Source organism: Cebus imitator, unplaced genomic scaffold (assembly GCF_001604975.1).
Source record: "Cebus imitator isolate Cc_AM_T3 unplaced genomic scaffold, Cebus_imitator-1.0 Scaffold381, whole genome shotgun sequence".
In the NCBI taxonomy this organism is placed as follows: domain Eukaryota; kingdom Metazoa; phylum Chordata; class Mammalia; order Primates; family Cebidae; genus Cebus; species Cebus imitator.
Window position 1 is genome coordinate 98,892 of NW_016107696.1, and position 17,412 is coordinate 116,303.

The window sequence follows — 17,412 nt, forward strand, 5'->3', positions numbered from 1 at the left end:
AAACAAAATAATCTAATGACAATGAAAGAGCTTCCCAACAAGTGGTGGGATACTAGTGTTCTTCCAGTGGGTTTCAGGCTGACTAGACTTCAATTTCTTCAGCCATTGAAGTGATATGGTAGGACCTGGGACTTGTATTTCCCTCAGCAAAGAACCTTCTTCCATTGACTCTATTTACTACAGAAACAAAATATTTTACTGATCAAAGGCACCTTGATGAATGAACATGAAGAGAGATCATATCATTACTTATGAATTCAGCTAAAGCAGTGTTTAGAGGGAAATTTATAGCTGCAATTGCCTGTATTAAGAAAAAAGAAAGATCTCAAATCAAAAGCCTAACTTTTCACCTAACACACTGTAAAAACACAAGCAAACTAAACCTAAAAAGGGGAAGTAAATAATGCAGAATGAAAATTAATAAAATAGAGAATAGAAAAATGGAAGGGAGTCTAGGGAATCATCCTAGAAATGTCATTTAAAATAGTTTTTTAATGGACAAACTTTTAGTTAGATGGGCTAAGAAAAATATCCAAATTCTGTGAATATTGGATATTCAAATTAGTAGAATCAGAAACGGAAGAGAGGACATTATTACTGACCTTATAGAAACTAAAAATAATTACTAAAACTATGATCAAATGAGTGAGAAAAATTAGATAATACAGATGAATTGAAAAATTAATGACATTAACATTTAAAGGCAAAAACTGCAATTACTTTTGCATCAACCTAATAGATAAACACAAAATGGTGAAACTGACTCAAGAAGAAAGACAATGAATAGATTTATAACATGAGACCAAATTAGTAATCAGAGAATTACTCCCAAGGAAAAGCTTAGTCCCAGATGGCGCTACTGGTGAATTCTACCAAATGCTTTTAAAAATACAAATTCTTCATATCTCCCAAAAAAATTGAAGGGACCAAAACTCATTCTACAAGGCTACTATCACCCTGATAACAAAATCAGAGACATCACACAAAAAATTACAAGGATAATATCTCTTATGAATATAGAGGTAAAAATCTTCAACAAAGCACTAGAAAACCAAATCCAGTAACAAATTCAAAAAATCCTGTATTATGAAGAAGTGGGAATTGTGCAAGGAAGGCAAAGTTCATTTAATATTGAAAATCAAATAACATATTACATTATATCAACAGAATAAAAGACAAAATCCACATGATCATCTCAATAGATGCAGGAAAAGCATTTGACAAAACCAAACACTCTTTCATTATAAAAACAGTCATAAAACTAGGAATAGAAAGGAACTTCCTTAAACTGCTAAGTGTTTCTATGAAAAATCCAGAGCTAAAATCGCATGTAATTATAAAGGATTATATGCTTTCCCCCTATGATCAGGAACAACACCAACATGCCTTTTCTTACCCCTTCTATTCAACATTGAACTGGAGACAATTGGTCAAACAAGTCAAATAATGTAAATCTAAATTAGACAGGAAGAATTTAAACTATGAGTATTTGCAGATGACATGGTCTTATTCATAGGAAAGTCTACATAATCCATTAAAAATTTTAGAGTTAATAAGCAAGCTCAGTAAGGTTGATTGATACATATAAAATCTATATACAAAAATAACATTGCTAATAACTTCTAATGAATGATTTAAAAATAAAATTAAGAAACTTCCACTCACAATAGCATAAAAAAGAATAAAACAATAAAAATAGCTGTAACCAAAAAATAAAACTTTTACTTTGAAAACTACAAGACATTGTTGAAAGGGATATTGAATGTCTATATATATAGAAAGACATCCCATGTCTGCGGATCAGAAGACTTAATCTTGTTAAGATGTGAGTATGCTCCAAACTGACCAACAATTACAACATAATCCCTACTGGAATCTCAGCTGGTGATCTCTGCAGAATCTCTATGGAAGTTGATAAACTGTTCTGAAAATTCATATCAAAATTCAGAATGGCCAAAACAATCTTGAAAAATAACAGAGGTGAAGTCTTTGCACCCCTGTTTTCAAAACTTACTGTAAAGCAATGGTAATCAAGACAGTGTGGTGCTGGCATAAGAACCGATATATAGATTCGTAAAACATAACTGAGAGTCCAGGAACAAATTCATGTATCTATGATCAACTGATTTTCAAAAAGGAGGAAACTAGACTCTTACATCATATACAAAAATCAACTTAAAATGGATCAGTGACCTGAATATAAGGATTAAAACCATGAAAGTCTTAGGAGAAAACATAGAGCTAAATCTTAGTGACCTTGGTTTTGGCAATGAATTCTTAGCAGTGAAAACAAAAGCACAAACAACAAAGAAAAAATAAATTGGACCTTATCAAAACGTGTTTCAAAATACAAATCAGGAAAGCGAAAAAATTCACAGAGGAAAAAGATTTGCACATCACATATATGATAAGGGCCTAGTATTCAAAACAGAGGAACTCTTAAAATTTGACAAACGGCTCAATTTAAAAAATGGGCAAAGGACTTGAATAAACTTGATATATGGCACTTGATACTGGCATTGTACACCAGGCCGGGAAAATGTTAATGGAGATGGGACATTTAGCTTTCGATATATAAAAATATATATAAGGAAAAATATTTATACTGTATCAATTTATGTAAGTATACTCTATAATGTTCACAAAATCACCTAATGACATGTTTCTCATAATGCATCCCTGATGTTAACTAATGCATGACTGTATATAATTCTATTTATATTAAATATCCAGAATAGATAAATCTATAAGAGACAGACAGTAAATTAGTGGTTGCTTAAGGCTAGAGTGGTTATGGGGTTGATAGCTAAAGGGTACAGTTTCTTTTTGAGATGATGAGTATATTCTAAAATGGGTGGTGGTGATGATTACACAATTCTGTGAATATACTTACATATTACCCCCCAAATATGTACTGTGAGTAGTTCACAAAAGTAAGTGTGTCGATCGGATTAATAAATTCCACATGAGTGCCTACTAAGTACTCAGATATAAGACTAAATAGGGTGTTTTGTCATTTTCTCAGGAGCAAACACACTGCAAAATAAATAGATAAAAACACAGTCCAAAAGTTAAAAAGTGGTGAGCCAGAAACCTTCCACTGGGTTAAAGGGAAGGACTATTCTCAGTGATGGTTAAATTGGCATTCTCAATGCCTACAAAACAGCTATATAAAGATAAGAGGGAAGATGATTCCAAGCAGAGGGGAAAGCAAGTGTGACATGGAGAATAGGTGGGTAAGTGTTTAGGGACTGCATGAAGTCCAGGGTGGATGAATAGCAAAAGATTGGGGGAACAAAGGGAGAAACCAAGGTCCCAGAGGTCATGAGAGATTGGTCAAAGGCAGGTCTGCAGGGCTTTTAGGTCAGGGTGAGAAGCTTCGATTTGCTTCTTTTCAACCCCCTATTACTCTGTGCACCTCTCTGCTGTTACACATAACCCTCTGCATCTCCCTATCCTGCCTGCTCTAAGGAAAATGAAAATTTCTCATTCATCTTCAGTGCATAACTGGGATCTCAGCAGAGGTTTCCTGAATGAACAGGTCACATATTGGTGTTAATAATAAGGCAAAATTCTAAATCTTACAGGACATTTAGAATAAAGATTAAACAGAAGAAAAAGAAATGTTTTCTAAAGGTAATGTAAAAATGAAGGTCCAGCAAATTGCATCTGAATTCCTCCCAGCCTGGTTATTTCTACTAGAGACCATGATGCTTCCCCAAGTTTGAATGAGTTAAAGAGAACATCTTACTAATTTAATTAACTCATTGCCAGAGTCTGAAACATCAAACTGCCAGCAAAAAGCAGCTTTATACTCTGCTTATTGTGTGGTAGTCATTAACTGTTTCTCTAGCTTGCTCACTAAGTATTCCAAGTCATTGTGCAGAATCATGGTATCTACTGTTACATCACCAAGAGCTACAACAAACAAAAATGGAAAGGGTATTAGAATACCATTCGTGCAACTGAAATACAATTATGTATTACCTTTCAAATAACACGATGATAAAATATGCTTTACTTAGAAATGACTTATAAACGTTTTATTGTCTAATGATTAGCTTTGGGTTTGCATGTTGGATTTTCTGTTTGCACTACACTGGGATTCTGCCAAGATTCTAATTGTAACATCATTATCCAGAAAGGCACGCACCAGTTCTAACACAGTTGAGACAAAGCTAGCCAAATAGCAGTTTCAGAGTGTAATACCACACATTTATGCACATAAATAGAGCATGTTTCTTGGGGAGGATTAAGCAAACAAACAAACAACAATACATTTTTTTCAACTGGCTTACTGTGGCCTTGAGGCTTCGGCCTGGTCTGTCTGCAGTTTTTCTCCTTCCACTTCCATTGTACAGTAAACAATTCGATTGGGAGCAACTGACCTCAAGCCTTCCACTTCCATTATGACAATCTAAAGACAAAATGATTTTAAAATAATGCATCAAGCTGATAACATTTAGCAATATACAAAAATAGCAGCATGAACTGTAATAAGGAAGACGGACAAAACTGAAAAAAAAGTTGTTATTTGTTAACATCACTGGTATTTTATCTTCTTTATAATCCACCTCTATTCATAGAAGGTATAGTAAATAACATTCTGAGGAAGTCTAGTACCTGAAAATATATCTTCTGCCACCTATAAACAAAGTAAGTCAAATGTCACAAATATACGCCCTAGTGAATCAAATAAAATTTAAACTCAGATCCTTAACGAGTAAAGGCAAGTCTGCATGAAATTAAGCAGAATCACAAATGAAAATTCAGTGCAGATGATATCAGCAGTACATGGTAAGTTCCATATAAGGTAATATAGTACATATTACTGGTAGACATTATTGCCATCATACCAACTCATTGATATCAATATGTGATATCAGAAATTTTCTATATTCACTTATTTGAGATGACTATTGCTACATGTAAAAAGAGTTTTATTTGTGGTCTGTGTCTTATTAAATGGAAATTATAACTTGTCACTGAACATCTTAACACTAACTTCATAAGAAAAAAATGATTTTTCTGTTCATTAAAGCTATGTACTAATTTAATTCGGCATATTGGAAAAGGGTGGAAAAACTGATATTGCTTTATGTATTTGTAACTCCTAGGAGAAAGGACAATGTATATTTTTTAAGTGTGCTTTTTAATGTTTATTGAAAAGGCTGCCAATCTTAAAATACTGTAACCTAACATTCTCATTGAATGTATACATCAAATATAAATATTATTTACCATACATTTTTCAATCAAAAGTTATATCATGAACTCTTCTAAATTCTCAAAATGTAATTTATTTTTTATTTATTTATTTTTTTTTCCCATTTATTTATTTTATTGTATTTTAGGTTTTGGGGTACATGTGAAGAACATGCAAAATTGTTGCATAGGAACACACATGGCAGTGTGATTTGCTGCCTTCCTCCCCATCACCTACATCTGGCATTTCTCCCCCTGCTATCCCCCCCCAACCTCCCCCCCCCCCCCCCCCCCCCCCTATTTCCCCCCAACTGACCCCAGTGTGTAGTGCTCCCCTCCCTTTGTCCATGTGCTCTCATCGTTCAACACCCGCCTATGAGTGAGAACATGCGGTGTTTGATCTTCTGCTCCTCTGTCAGTTTGTTGAGAATGATGGTTTCCAGGTTCATCCATGTCCCCACAAAGGACCCAAACTCATCGTTTTTGATGGCTGCATAATATTCCATGGTGTATATGTGCCACAACTCTTCTAAATTCTCAAAATTTAAAATTTAATTTATAACATGGATTGCATTTATTGATAAATGCATTTATTCATAATAATTTATAAAATAGAAATGCATTTTTAAATATACACATTGTTTTCTTCATTGATCTCATGTTGTATTTGCACAAACAATAAAATTCATGCTAGGTAGCTACCAAAATATCTACCATAAACATAATCTGTATCAATTACTGATCATGCAATATTTTATAACCGTCATTATACTTTTTACAGAGTCATGAAAAGAATTTTGATCCAAAGGGCTCAAAAAACAAACCATCTTAAAACCGTTCTTCCTTTCAGCTCTGTTACAAGAGAAGGACTATGTTTGTAAATATGAGTGTATATTTGGTTTTTGTTAAATTTTGTTTTCATACAATACATAGGAAAGTGACCACTCAGTTATTTATCAATAAGAAAAAAGGTCAAACTCAGAACTAAGTTTTCTTCCTCAACTAGAGATCTGTCATTTTCTCACATTAAAATGCATATCAGCATATAAATAAAAATAAGGACTTATCCTGAAAACAGACTAAGAAAATTAATGGAGAATTGATAGAGAAAAGAAATATTTTTCACAGCTGTTCTAATACTGCTTAGGGAAACTGGGATGAAATACTGAATCTTTTTTCTTTTCTTTTTCTCTTTTTTTTTTTTTTTGAGATGGAGTCTCATTCTGTCACCAGGTTGGCAACCTCCTGTCACCAGGTTGGCCCAAGCAATTTTCCTGCCTCAGCCTCCCATGTAGCTGGGATTACAGGCTCATGCCACCATGTCCAGCTAATTTTTGTATTTTTAGTAGAAATGGGGTTTCATAACGTTGGCCAGGATGGTCTCTATTGCCCTACCTCATGATCTGCCCTCCTCAGCCTCCCAAAGTGCTGGGATTACAGGGATGAGCCACTAAGCCTGGCTGAAATACTAAATCTTGATTAAGGAAAATAAGCAAACCAAGTTATGCATTTTTAATGACTCAAGTTTTTTTGTTAGTAATATTAAAAATTGTTAGACTCCTATACAAATAAAACCAGAAACTGAGATAAATCAAATATATAACCATATTAATTAAAAGTCAACCTCATTTGAACTTACCACCATTACTCTAATAATTTCTTTCTTTCTTTTTTTTTTTTTTTTTTNTTTTTGAGACAGAGTCTCTCTCTGTTGCCAGGCACCAGGCTGGAGTGCAGTGGCATGATCTCAGCTCACTGCAATCTCTGCCTCCCAGGTTCAAGCAATTCTCCCACCTCAGCCTCCAGAGTAGCTGGGACTACAGGTGCACGCCACCATGCCCAGCTAATTTTTGTATTTTTTTTAGTAGAGATGGGGTTTCACCATGTTGCCCAGGATGGTCTCGATCTCTTGACCTCATGATCCGCCCGCCTTGGCCTCCCAATGTGCTGGGATTACAGACATAAGCCACCACGCCCAGCCATTTCTTAATAATAAAAATGTGTGATCGTCATTTAAAATGTACAAAACAATAGAATTGTGTACCACAAGCCTAGAAATTCTAAGAGCATTGCTTCATATTTCAGAATATTATTGTTTACACTGCATCTCTTCTGCAGTGTATTTAAATAACCAAAGTGCAAGAGAGAAGAAAAGAAGCATCTGCTTGACATTATTTCTGTCACCTCTACTACAAGCTACTATAAACATGACCTCCTAAAACATACAACTTGTGAAACGGCACTCTGCTTTTCAAAACAATACTTCCAACTGTGCTGGGAATGTTTTATCCTTCAGAATTTTCATTTTCAAAAGATATTCTGTGATGAATCTATATGTATAAATAAAACAACATGATTCTACAGATCTGATATCCAAAAGAAAAATAAAAAATAGGTGGCCTTAGTAACTAGTGATAAAGACAGCCAAGAATTCCATGGACCATCAGCTTATCTAATTTTAAAAAGTATTTAAATTCCCAGCAAAACTTGCTAATGGACCTACAGAAACTAAATTGACCTATTTTTAATCTTCTCTTCCCCAATCTCTCTGTAGCTGATGTCATAGGGATAAAATAAAGTTGTCCTAGAAGCAAAAGGAAGGGAGATAAGTATAAAATGTGAAACTAGGTAACACTCTTCCAGGAAAACACTGACCACAGAGTTAGGAGACACTTAAGCATGCGTAGTTTATTAGAAAATGACGCTGGGCAGTATGGTGAAACTGGGAACCATAAGGCACCAAACACAGAGGAAGTCATGGGATGCTAACCTGAAATCGATAACAGAATTCATTGTAAAAAATCAACTGCATGCTGGGTACGGGGGCTCATGCCTGTAATCCCAGCACTTTGGGAGGCCGAGGTGGGTAGATCATGAGGTCAGGAGATCGAGAGCAGCCTGGCTAACATGGTGAAATCCCATCTCTACTAAAAATACAAAAGCTAGCCAGGCGTGGTGGCATGTGCCTGTAATTCAAGCTACTAAGGAGGCTCACGTAGGAGAATTGCTTGAACCTGGGAGGCAGCAGTTTCAGTGAGGCGAGATCATGCCACTTCACGCCAGCCTGGGCAACAGAGAGAAATTCAGTCTCCCAAAAAAAAAAAAAAAAATCAACTATATTCATGCCATTGAGATCATTCCCCACTTTCCACTTCTTAGGTGAACATTTGTTTTTCTAGTTTTGCTTGCATTTAACATTATTTAATTGCTTACCATTTTGTGGGTTAGCTCATTTGTTGCTTTAATATTTCTCTCTTAATAAACAGAGAGACCTAAAAGTAATCCTGTATGGCTAACTGCTTTTTTGATACCATAAAAATCCTTTAATTCAATACGTATTTATTGAGTCAAGTGTGTGCTACGCACTGTTTAGTTACTTTCAATACGTCAGTAAACAAAAAGGAGAAAGAAATATTACCTTCCTGCAGCTTACATTCTAGTAGAGAAAGCAAGATAATTAACAATAAACATAATAAATAACTGAACTATATGTTAGTTGGTAAATAGTATGGCAAAAAATGAACTTGGTAAGGGAATAAGGTATAATGAGAGAAGGGAGATATGGGAGCAATTTTAAAGAGAAGATGAAATTTAGGTAGAGTTTTTCAAATCTGCATCTTATTCCTTTGGCTCAGTACAGTTCTTAGAAAAGATTCCTCCACTGGACCACTTCTAAGCCTGACTAATGAAATGTGAGAGCTTTAAATTGGATTAACTGCTTGCCTTTCAGAGTTTACTTAGGTTGAAATATGGGGTCTGAGGAGCAAGGCTTGCTTAAAGGGCTAGGGATAATTATTCAGTTTAGCTTTGCTGATGTCACAGGCCCTGGGACAAGTGGCATATCCGTTCTCTCTGGTGTCCTATAAACATGCACTGCATCATCATCACTTAACGTGATTTTACTTTGTTGCTGGACACATAACTCCTGCTTAAAATACTGTGGACACAGAGAACAGATTTGTATTATGCTATGGTAGGAAAATATCTGCCTTAGACAGACATAGCAACAGAGGATGTCAAAACAATTTTATAAATACGCAAGCTTCTCAGACCATGGAAAATAAAGTTTTAGCTTATATTCCCTGCCTAACAATCTACTGCCAACTGAACAGCCCTCCTAAACATATTGGCAATAAAGCACAGAATAACAATTCATCATTTCGCTTAAACATTGACTCAATACCTAATTTTGTTTTCAATAGGTAAAATATAATTAATAAGAAGTTAATTATTACAATTGTTTAAGATTTTTGAACAATAGAGAAAAGAGAATATGTTCTGAGCTTTTAGTTCTGAATGTTTACATGTGAAGATAATGGTAGATTTGTACATCATAAAAGTTATTTGCTCTACAAATTATTTTTTCCATCAATAAATTTAAATGATAGGTTGGGCATGGTGGCTCAAGCCTGTAATCCTGGCATTCTGGGAGGTGGAAGTGGGTGGACTGCCTAGCTCAGGAGTTCAAGACCAGCCTGGCCAATATAGGGAAACCCCATCTCTACTAAAAATACAAAAAAAATTTAGCTGGACATGGTGTTGCATGCCTGTAGTCCCAGCTACTCAGGAGGCTGAAACAGGAGAATCCCTTGAACCTGGGAGGTGGAAGTTGCAGTGAGCAGAGAGACTCAGTCTCCACAAAACTAACTAAATAAATACATAAGATAAACTCTTATTGGAAAAATTATAGTATAATTAAATGAATCATATTTTGTATAAAGTTTTAAAAAATAGAAAAGGATTGACCGTTTATATTTCACTTAACAGGAGATCTGAGGCAGGAATGATAAGGAAATGCTACAGGTAACATGCAATGTAGTTTCAAATTAGACATCCTTATGTTAGAAGCCTGAAAAGTCTGAGAAGAAAGCCATTAGTGAAGCCATTTGGCAAAGCCATTAGGTAAGCCCAGAATTGAATTTTGAGTCAAAAGAAAGCCTCATAGTTCTAATCTGACACTAAGTTTAATCTACTAATCTACAAATAAATCATTAATCATGAAATTAAGAAAGTGAGAAGCAGATGTCATCCTCAAGTTTGAATTTATCTCAGAGTTAAATATATGGGAAAAAAAGAATAAAAATAGAAGTTTTCTTTTCCTGCCATAAACTAAGCAAGTCAAGTTTCAACAAAGAAATTGAAAACTGTTCTTCGTAAGACTATTTACTTTTCTTTGTCAATCAGCAAATGAAAATGGCAGCATGGGGAACCAGCAGAGAGGATAAAAGGAAGGAGCTATAAACCTCAATGTAATTTTTGAGAGAGCTATGAATTAAAGTATCACATTGTTAGTATTTACTCATAGAATAAAAATTATGGGGAGGGGGAGCTTCAGTTTAAGCCAAATGGTGACCTGACAGTCCGAATTATTATGTTATAATCTTTTATTTTAATGCTTCACATAAATTCCTCTAAAGGTATCTGTCAGGGGTGTGTGTTTGTGTGTGGTGGTGTACAAACTCATAGACATATAACTAGATAAGCCCATATGCATAGATCAGCAATGAAGAATTATGCGAAACATCAACAGGAAGCTGTACAAAGAGTATTAGTGTTTGGATTCTAGTGATTTGCATAAAATATGAAATTCTGAAGTTTTGGTGAACACAATTTTAAATGTATGACATTTGTTCTTGTTCTAATATGTATTGTCCCTGTAATAAAACTTGAAGTCCTGAAAAAGAAGAATTATCTGTTTCTCATCATCCATGTTATCTAATAATGTACATTATAACTGGTTTGTTTGATATGATCCTAGAAAAATGATCCCACAAATAAAGTAGATTTAAAAAGAAAGGTTAACCAAAAACCTGAAAAAAGTTCCCAAATTACAAAGAGTTCACTTATATGATGGATTGCTATTTCTACCCCAGTGTGTTTTGATGCTTATTTTATCAATGAATTTTTGTTATCCTTGTGTTTTTGAGACAGGGTCTTACTCTGCCTGCCAGGCTGGAGTGCAGGGTCATGATCGCTGTTCAATGAAACCTCAACCTCCAGGGCTCAAGCAATCCTTCTATCTTAGTCTCCCAAGTAGCTGGAACTACAGGCACACACCACCATCATGATGAGATACCTTTTGTTTTTGTTTTTTGGTTTTTTAGAAACTGGGTCTTGTTATGCTGCCCAGGCTGATCTTAAACTTCTTGGCTCAAGTGATCCTCTTGCATTGGCCTCCTAAAGTGTTGGAATTACAGGTGTGAGCCACCGTGCCCATCCTATGGTATCAGTAAACTTATACTAGCCTGACTGGCATAAAGAAGACTTGCTTTAAAACTTTTATTATTTTATCATTTAGTCCTAATACTATTGTTATATTCAAAGAAAAATTTGCATTCATTTGCATATACAGGTCGAATATCCAACAAATGAAGAATAATTTAACATCTCCAACATATATTGCACTGTTTTAAATTCTAACAGTTACCACAAAGGTCAGCAGAAATTATTATGCAGCCTTATTTATGCTGTCAGAGGCAAGAATGAGATAAAGCTACTTACCTCTAAGGTGAATGATAGTACCACGTCAGACTTTGACAGCTGAATCTCATTCTCATCCCCTATGTCCAAAAATGCAGAATTCTGTGAACGTTTTAATTTTTGTAATTTAAATTCTGGACCACCTTTTGAAACTGGAAGACTTTCCAAATTGGCCATTAGCAAATTCACTGAAGACCGCAGCTCTTCTATATACATATTCTCCATATCTTTTGCTATAAATTGGGGGAATTTTCTTTCCTTGAAAATAATTTGTAAAATAATAGTGTTACATAAGTCATATTTCAATTTTATCATAAAAAATGTATGATGCATATACTTCACTGTCTTAGAAATTATAAAACTCTCAATATATCTACCCTACTTGAGTCACTAGGCTTTAAAATCCTCAGGCATTGGTATTTATGATTATATCTAAAGGTACTTCAGATATCTTATTGAGGATCACTGCAGAACAAAATGAAAAAAATCACATATATTTTCACATTAACTTTATTTGTGATAAGATTTGCTTAAGGAAAAACGAACTCTGAAAACATGCATGGAAGGAAGATATTTTAGTGTATAGGTGAATCTTAGCCACTAGTAGTTTGCAATGCTTAGGATAACTGGTATGTAAGAAAATGTTGAGGACACAACTGCTTTGCCAGTTAGGAAACAAACATTTTAACAACAGCTCAATTTTTTACCACAGATATGCATTGCTGGGAGAGTATGCTTTCCATAAATAGGCATTCAAACCTAAAAACTTGTATTATTGAACAGTGATATGGTCATATTTCTAAAATTAGTAAATGTTCACATTACATGAATGTGCCAAGATCTCTTGTGGCTATAAATTCAGTTTTTCACTGAAGGCTTAGAGAAAAGTGTAAAGCAAAAGGAAAATTTATGATTAAAAATGATTAAGGGAAAAAGTAACAATATCAATTTGGAAGATTCTATTTTCCTGCCAAATTAAATCAGCATTACCATTCAATACTTTGAACTCTGCCATCAGACTTGTTTCTTCTGCTCGATTAAAAGGACATTCTAAATATTGATATTTAGATAGTGCCAAATCGTTCTTAGAGAATATTATAACAAATTTATATTCTTCAGAACAGCAAATGAGAGTACTTTGTTCCCTCATACTCTTGGCTCTTTATTTAATGTTTGCCAACCTGGCACTTAGATTTTCTCTCTTAAAGACAAAGGGTACATAGTTTTACAACATAAAGCCCAGTATGAAATGATCACCACTGCTCAGAACCGGCTGGAGGATGAAAGCCTAAAGCAGCCATCTTTCAAATGACTGCTGAATGCTCTAGAAAATCACTGCCTTTACTGTTGCCCCCCTTGACATCACTCAAAATCTAACCTAAGAAATCTACACGTCTCTAGTATGACTGGACAGCGTCCAGTGTGCTTCTGTCAACCTGCACCTAGTCTCTGACTTGCTTGCACCAATTCGTTCATGGGATGGGAAGGAACATCTGGCACCACTTCACAGATCAGTCCCAGAGTCTCAGGCCACCTGTTTTTCTTCTCCCCCAGGATAACCTTCACATATTTCTTTCTAAACTAATTTACATATAATCAAAATTAAAACTGCATAATGTCACAGATTAAATATCTACATTAAAAATTAACTTTCCCACAGAAGGTTCTTAAGCATCCTTTTAAAACTTCTCTACAGTTTGACGCAACATTCAAAAATAGCAAATTTGTATCCTTAAGAAAACGTGTAACTACCCAGCTATAGAATACCTGGGTTTTTTTTGACAGGGCAGGGCAGGAAAGGAATTGTTTTTAAAATAATTTTTCAATATAAGCAAAAGGGGGAAAAAAGTAAAATGATCCATAAAAAACATATGTTATGTTTTTGGATTAAGTTTAAGGCTGTCAGAAAAACCATCCAAAACTAGGAAATAAGGGAAACAATGAGGAGGCAGATCCTTTCAATCTCACATGGAGGTGAAGGCCATCCAATGATTGTTTGTGGAAAAGTTCTTAGTTCATCTTATTATTTATTATTGACTGAAGGTTCAAGACAATAAAGTTACACGTTACTTTGTAAAACTGCATCTGAAAGAGATGTAAATAATGTTTGCCTGGTGAATAATATAAGTCAAAGTTTCAGTTTAAATCTGTATTAGAAATTAACCGATTTTTAATTGAATCCATTAATCTTATCTTAGTAATGTCCCCAAACACCTAGCTTCTCATATACTCTTTGGCATGGTCTTAATATCTAACTTGTTTGCTTATTAACTATGCATTGAATAAAATCTCTATTGTGTGTCCATTTTATATTTGTTGAAAGTCATAATTTTTCCCATTAAAAAATTATAGTGTAACAAAGCAAAAGGCGAGCATATCATATATCTGAAAGTACTGATGTTCCAATGCTTTTCTTTCAAATTTTCAAAATGTTATGGAAAATCTAGCATTAGGATGAGAAAAAAATAATCTATTTGTATTTAGCTTTAACTATAAGCACTTCATTAACTATCATCTGTCAAAGAAGAGAAAAGCAGGCAACACCAAAATTGACTCTTTTATCAGTATTTTCAAATTTTTCAAGGAATAGACTATACCAGATTTTTTTTTCCCTGAAAAAGCTCAAATACTGTTTTAAAGCTTTGAGGTTTATTGATAATATTTCAACACCTCTATTTAACCTGTTTGTGTTGTCCCTCACTGGCAAACAACAAAACCAACTGTATATCAGACAATTATACATTTTAAATGTGTTCTTTTAAACTAGAATTGAATCAGAAATAGGGTTGTTTCTTGGTTGTCAAACTATGAGTCAGCTCTTATAAGTCATGTGTTCTAATTGGGTCCTCTGTACAGCATAGGTCACTAGTGGTCTTAACACATGGTATACACACACAAAAAATGTTGTCTTCTTTAAAATTTTTTTCTCATTATTCAGATATAATCACTTTTTCTTAAGTGCTCTTAACCTTCCACTAGATGACATCTTGGGTTCATATGACAGGATAGTTTCTCTAAGCTGATCTCTGCTGCTTCCCATGCCCCCATATTAATTTTTGGTTCTAATCTTAGCATAATGGCATCAAGTGAACTACTGGTTTTGAAGCTGGTTCCAATCCTAACTAAAATGCTGAAGTGTTTAGTTTTTTTTGTTGTTACAAATTAGAGCAGATTCAGTTATTCTTGTCATATTGGTACTCTCTCTTCCTTTCAATTCAAATATGCCTTTGAGTGGGAGAAAACGGAGAGAGTCTATAAATAATTCAAGAATTCTTCACAGTCCTGGCTTTCTCACAAATATGCCAGCATATAAAGACTCAGTCATTCAACAGACATTCCCTGAGTGCCTGCTATGTGTTCTGCTCCAGGCCCCTGGATAGAACCATGAAGATAATGGACAAAAATCCTCTGCTGCTGTGGAACCTATATTTTACAGACTTCATAAACAAGAAAATAATTTCTTATGGTAGAAAGTGGTAAGTACCATGGAGAAAAAGTCTAGAAGGGACATACAGTGAGTGGTAAGAAGGGCTGTAACTTTAAACAAGGTGTTTGGAGAAGGTCTCAATGAGGAGATGATGCCCTTTGAGCATAAAAGTGGATGAGGAAGTGTGATGATTAATTTTGTTTGTCAACCTGGCTAGGGTATGGTGTCCAATTGCTAGGCCAAACATGAATTTAAATGTTGTTATCAAAATATTCTTTAGATGTGAATAACATTTACAATCAGTAAATTCAGTAAATCAGATCACCCTCCTATATCTGGAGTAGGTCTCATTCACTCAGTTGAAGGATTTATGAGCAAAGACAAAGGTTTCCTAACGAAGCAGCAATTTTGCCTCAAGACTAAAACACAGAAACACTGCCTGAGTTTCTTGTCTGCCAGTCCACCCTACAGATTTCAGACTTAAGACTGTAACATCAATTCTCACCTGAATTTCCACCCTGCCTACTTGTCCTATGAATTCTGGACTTGCTAATGCTCACAGTTATGGGAGCCAATTCCTTGAACTCAATCAATCTCTCTCTCTCTCTCTCTACTTGCCCTCCCACATGTGTGTGTGTGTGTATGCACATGCATGCTCTGCAGTTATTTTATAAATATATATACACATATAACATGTATGTATGTATAACATCTGCTTTTTAATATTATGTACATATTTATTATATCTATCTAGATATAGGTCTACATATATGAATATATAGATAAATCTATTGGCTCTGTTTCTCTGGAGAACCTGACGACAGCAGGGAAAAAGCCAGGTAAATGTCAATGAAAGATAACTGCAGGTGAACAGCAGGCCCAAGGCCCTGTGGCAGGAAAACCAATGAGGCCACCATAGCCAAAGTAGATGAAGCAAGGGCAAGAGCTTAGTGAAGGATAAAGTCAGAGGGGTAACAAAGACCAGATCATACAGGACTTTGTGGACCATTTTAGGAACTTTTCTTTTTCTCTCAGCAACACAGGGAATCATCACAGATTTAGTGCAGAACATCACTGGCTGCTGTGTTAATGGAGATGAGTGGAATCCAGGAGACTAGTTAAAAGGACAGAACAATGATCCAGACAACAGACAAAGATGATTAGACCACATTTTGGAAGGTGGAGGATGGCAGCCATCGTCACATTCTGGAAATACTGTGAAGGTAGAGATAAAAGGATTTCCTGGTAAGTTTTGCATGAGGTATGAGAAAAAGGAATCAAAGATGATTACAAGTTTTTTGGTCTGAGTATCTGGAAGAACTGTACTATCGAGAACTGGCCTGCCTTGACCACTTGACTGGAAACTGTAACCTCCCACCACCTCCCTCCTACACTACTCATATCCTATTTTTTCTGACTTATTTTCTAAGTAACAATAATCACTATATATAATTTAGTTACATAGCATGATTACTGCTTACTGTGGGGCTATTCCAAATAAAATGTAAGCTCCACCAGCGCCTGGCAGAAATATTTTTGTCTTGTTTTAACTCAATATATCCCAAGTACCTAAGACAGCACCCAGCTGTATAGTTGGTGTTCAATAAATATTTGCTCAATGAATTTGATAGAAAAAAATGAGGCTCTAAAATGTTAAGTAATGTGCCTACTATTATATCTAGACAATAGCAATCACGAATTTGGTCACAGGTCTTTCTGTACATATTTGGTCCACTACTTCCTAATTATTCTTGGCTAAAGTACTAAAATCTGTATTTCCCTTGAAGCAGAGATTTTTGCCCTGCAGTCTTATTGTTATTACATTGTATTGTTCTGTGAAATGTGGAAAGGGGTGTTTCTGATTGCCAACTAACAGCTAATTATTAACCACACTTCTGGCATTATCAGATTGCAGAAGCAACAGGATGCAAGAGAGCAAGCCCAGGCTCTGGAGATGAGGCCTGTCTCAGCCACTTATTTGTTATGTAATCATGGCGAAATAAATAATCTTGTCTAAGCTTCAATTTCCTCTTCTATGAAATTAACTTCTTGATATCATTTGCCCTTACAAGGTTTTAGGATTATTGTAGGAATGTAACTCAACAAGGTCAGTAAATTGTTATTAGCCTTAAAAACATTTTAAGAAGGCCGGGCGTGGTGGCTCAAGCCTGTAATCCCAGCACTTTGGGAAGCCGAGGCGGGTGGATCACGAGGTCAAGAGATCGAGACCATCCTGGTCAACATGGTGAAACCCCGTCTCTACTAAAAATACAAAAAATTAGCTGGGCATGGTGGTGTGT

General features: G+C 35.1%; 1 protein-coding gene across 1 annotated transcript in view; it reads right to left on the reverse strand.

Moving 5' to 3' along the window:
* Positions 1–17,412, reverse strand: part of CADPS2 (calcium dependent secretion activator 2) — a 355,227-nt gene that overhangs the window by 93,164 nt on the left and 244,651 nt on the right. Inside the window, exons 5-6 of the mRNA XM_017507634.2 lie at positions 11,707–11,943; positions 4,299–4,417 (exon numbers count right to left, since the gene is read on the reverse strand). Coding sequence (XP_017363123.1) covers positions 4,299–4,417; positions 11,707–11,943 — 356 coding nt within the window. The remainder of the gene's footprint in view (positions 1–4,298; positions 4,418–11,706; positions 11,944–17,412) is intronic.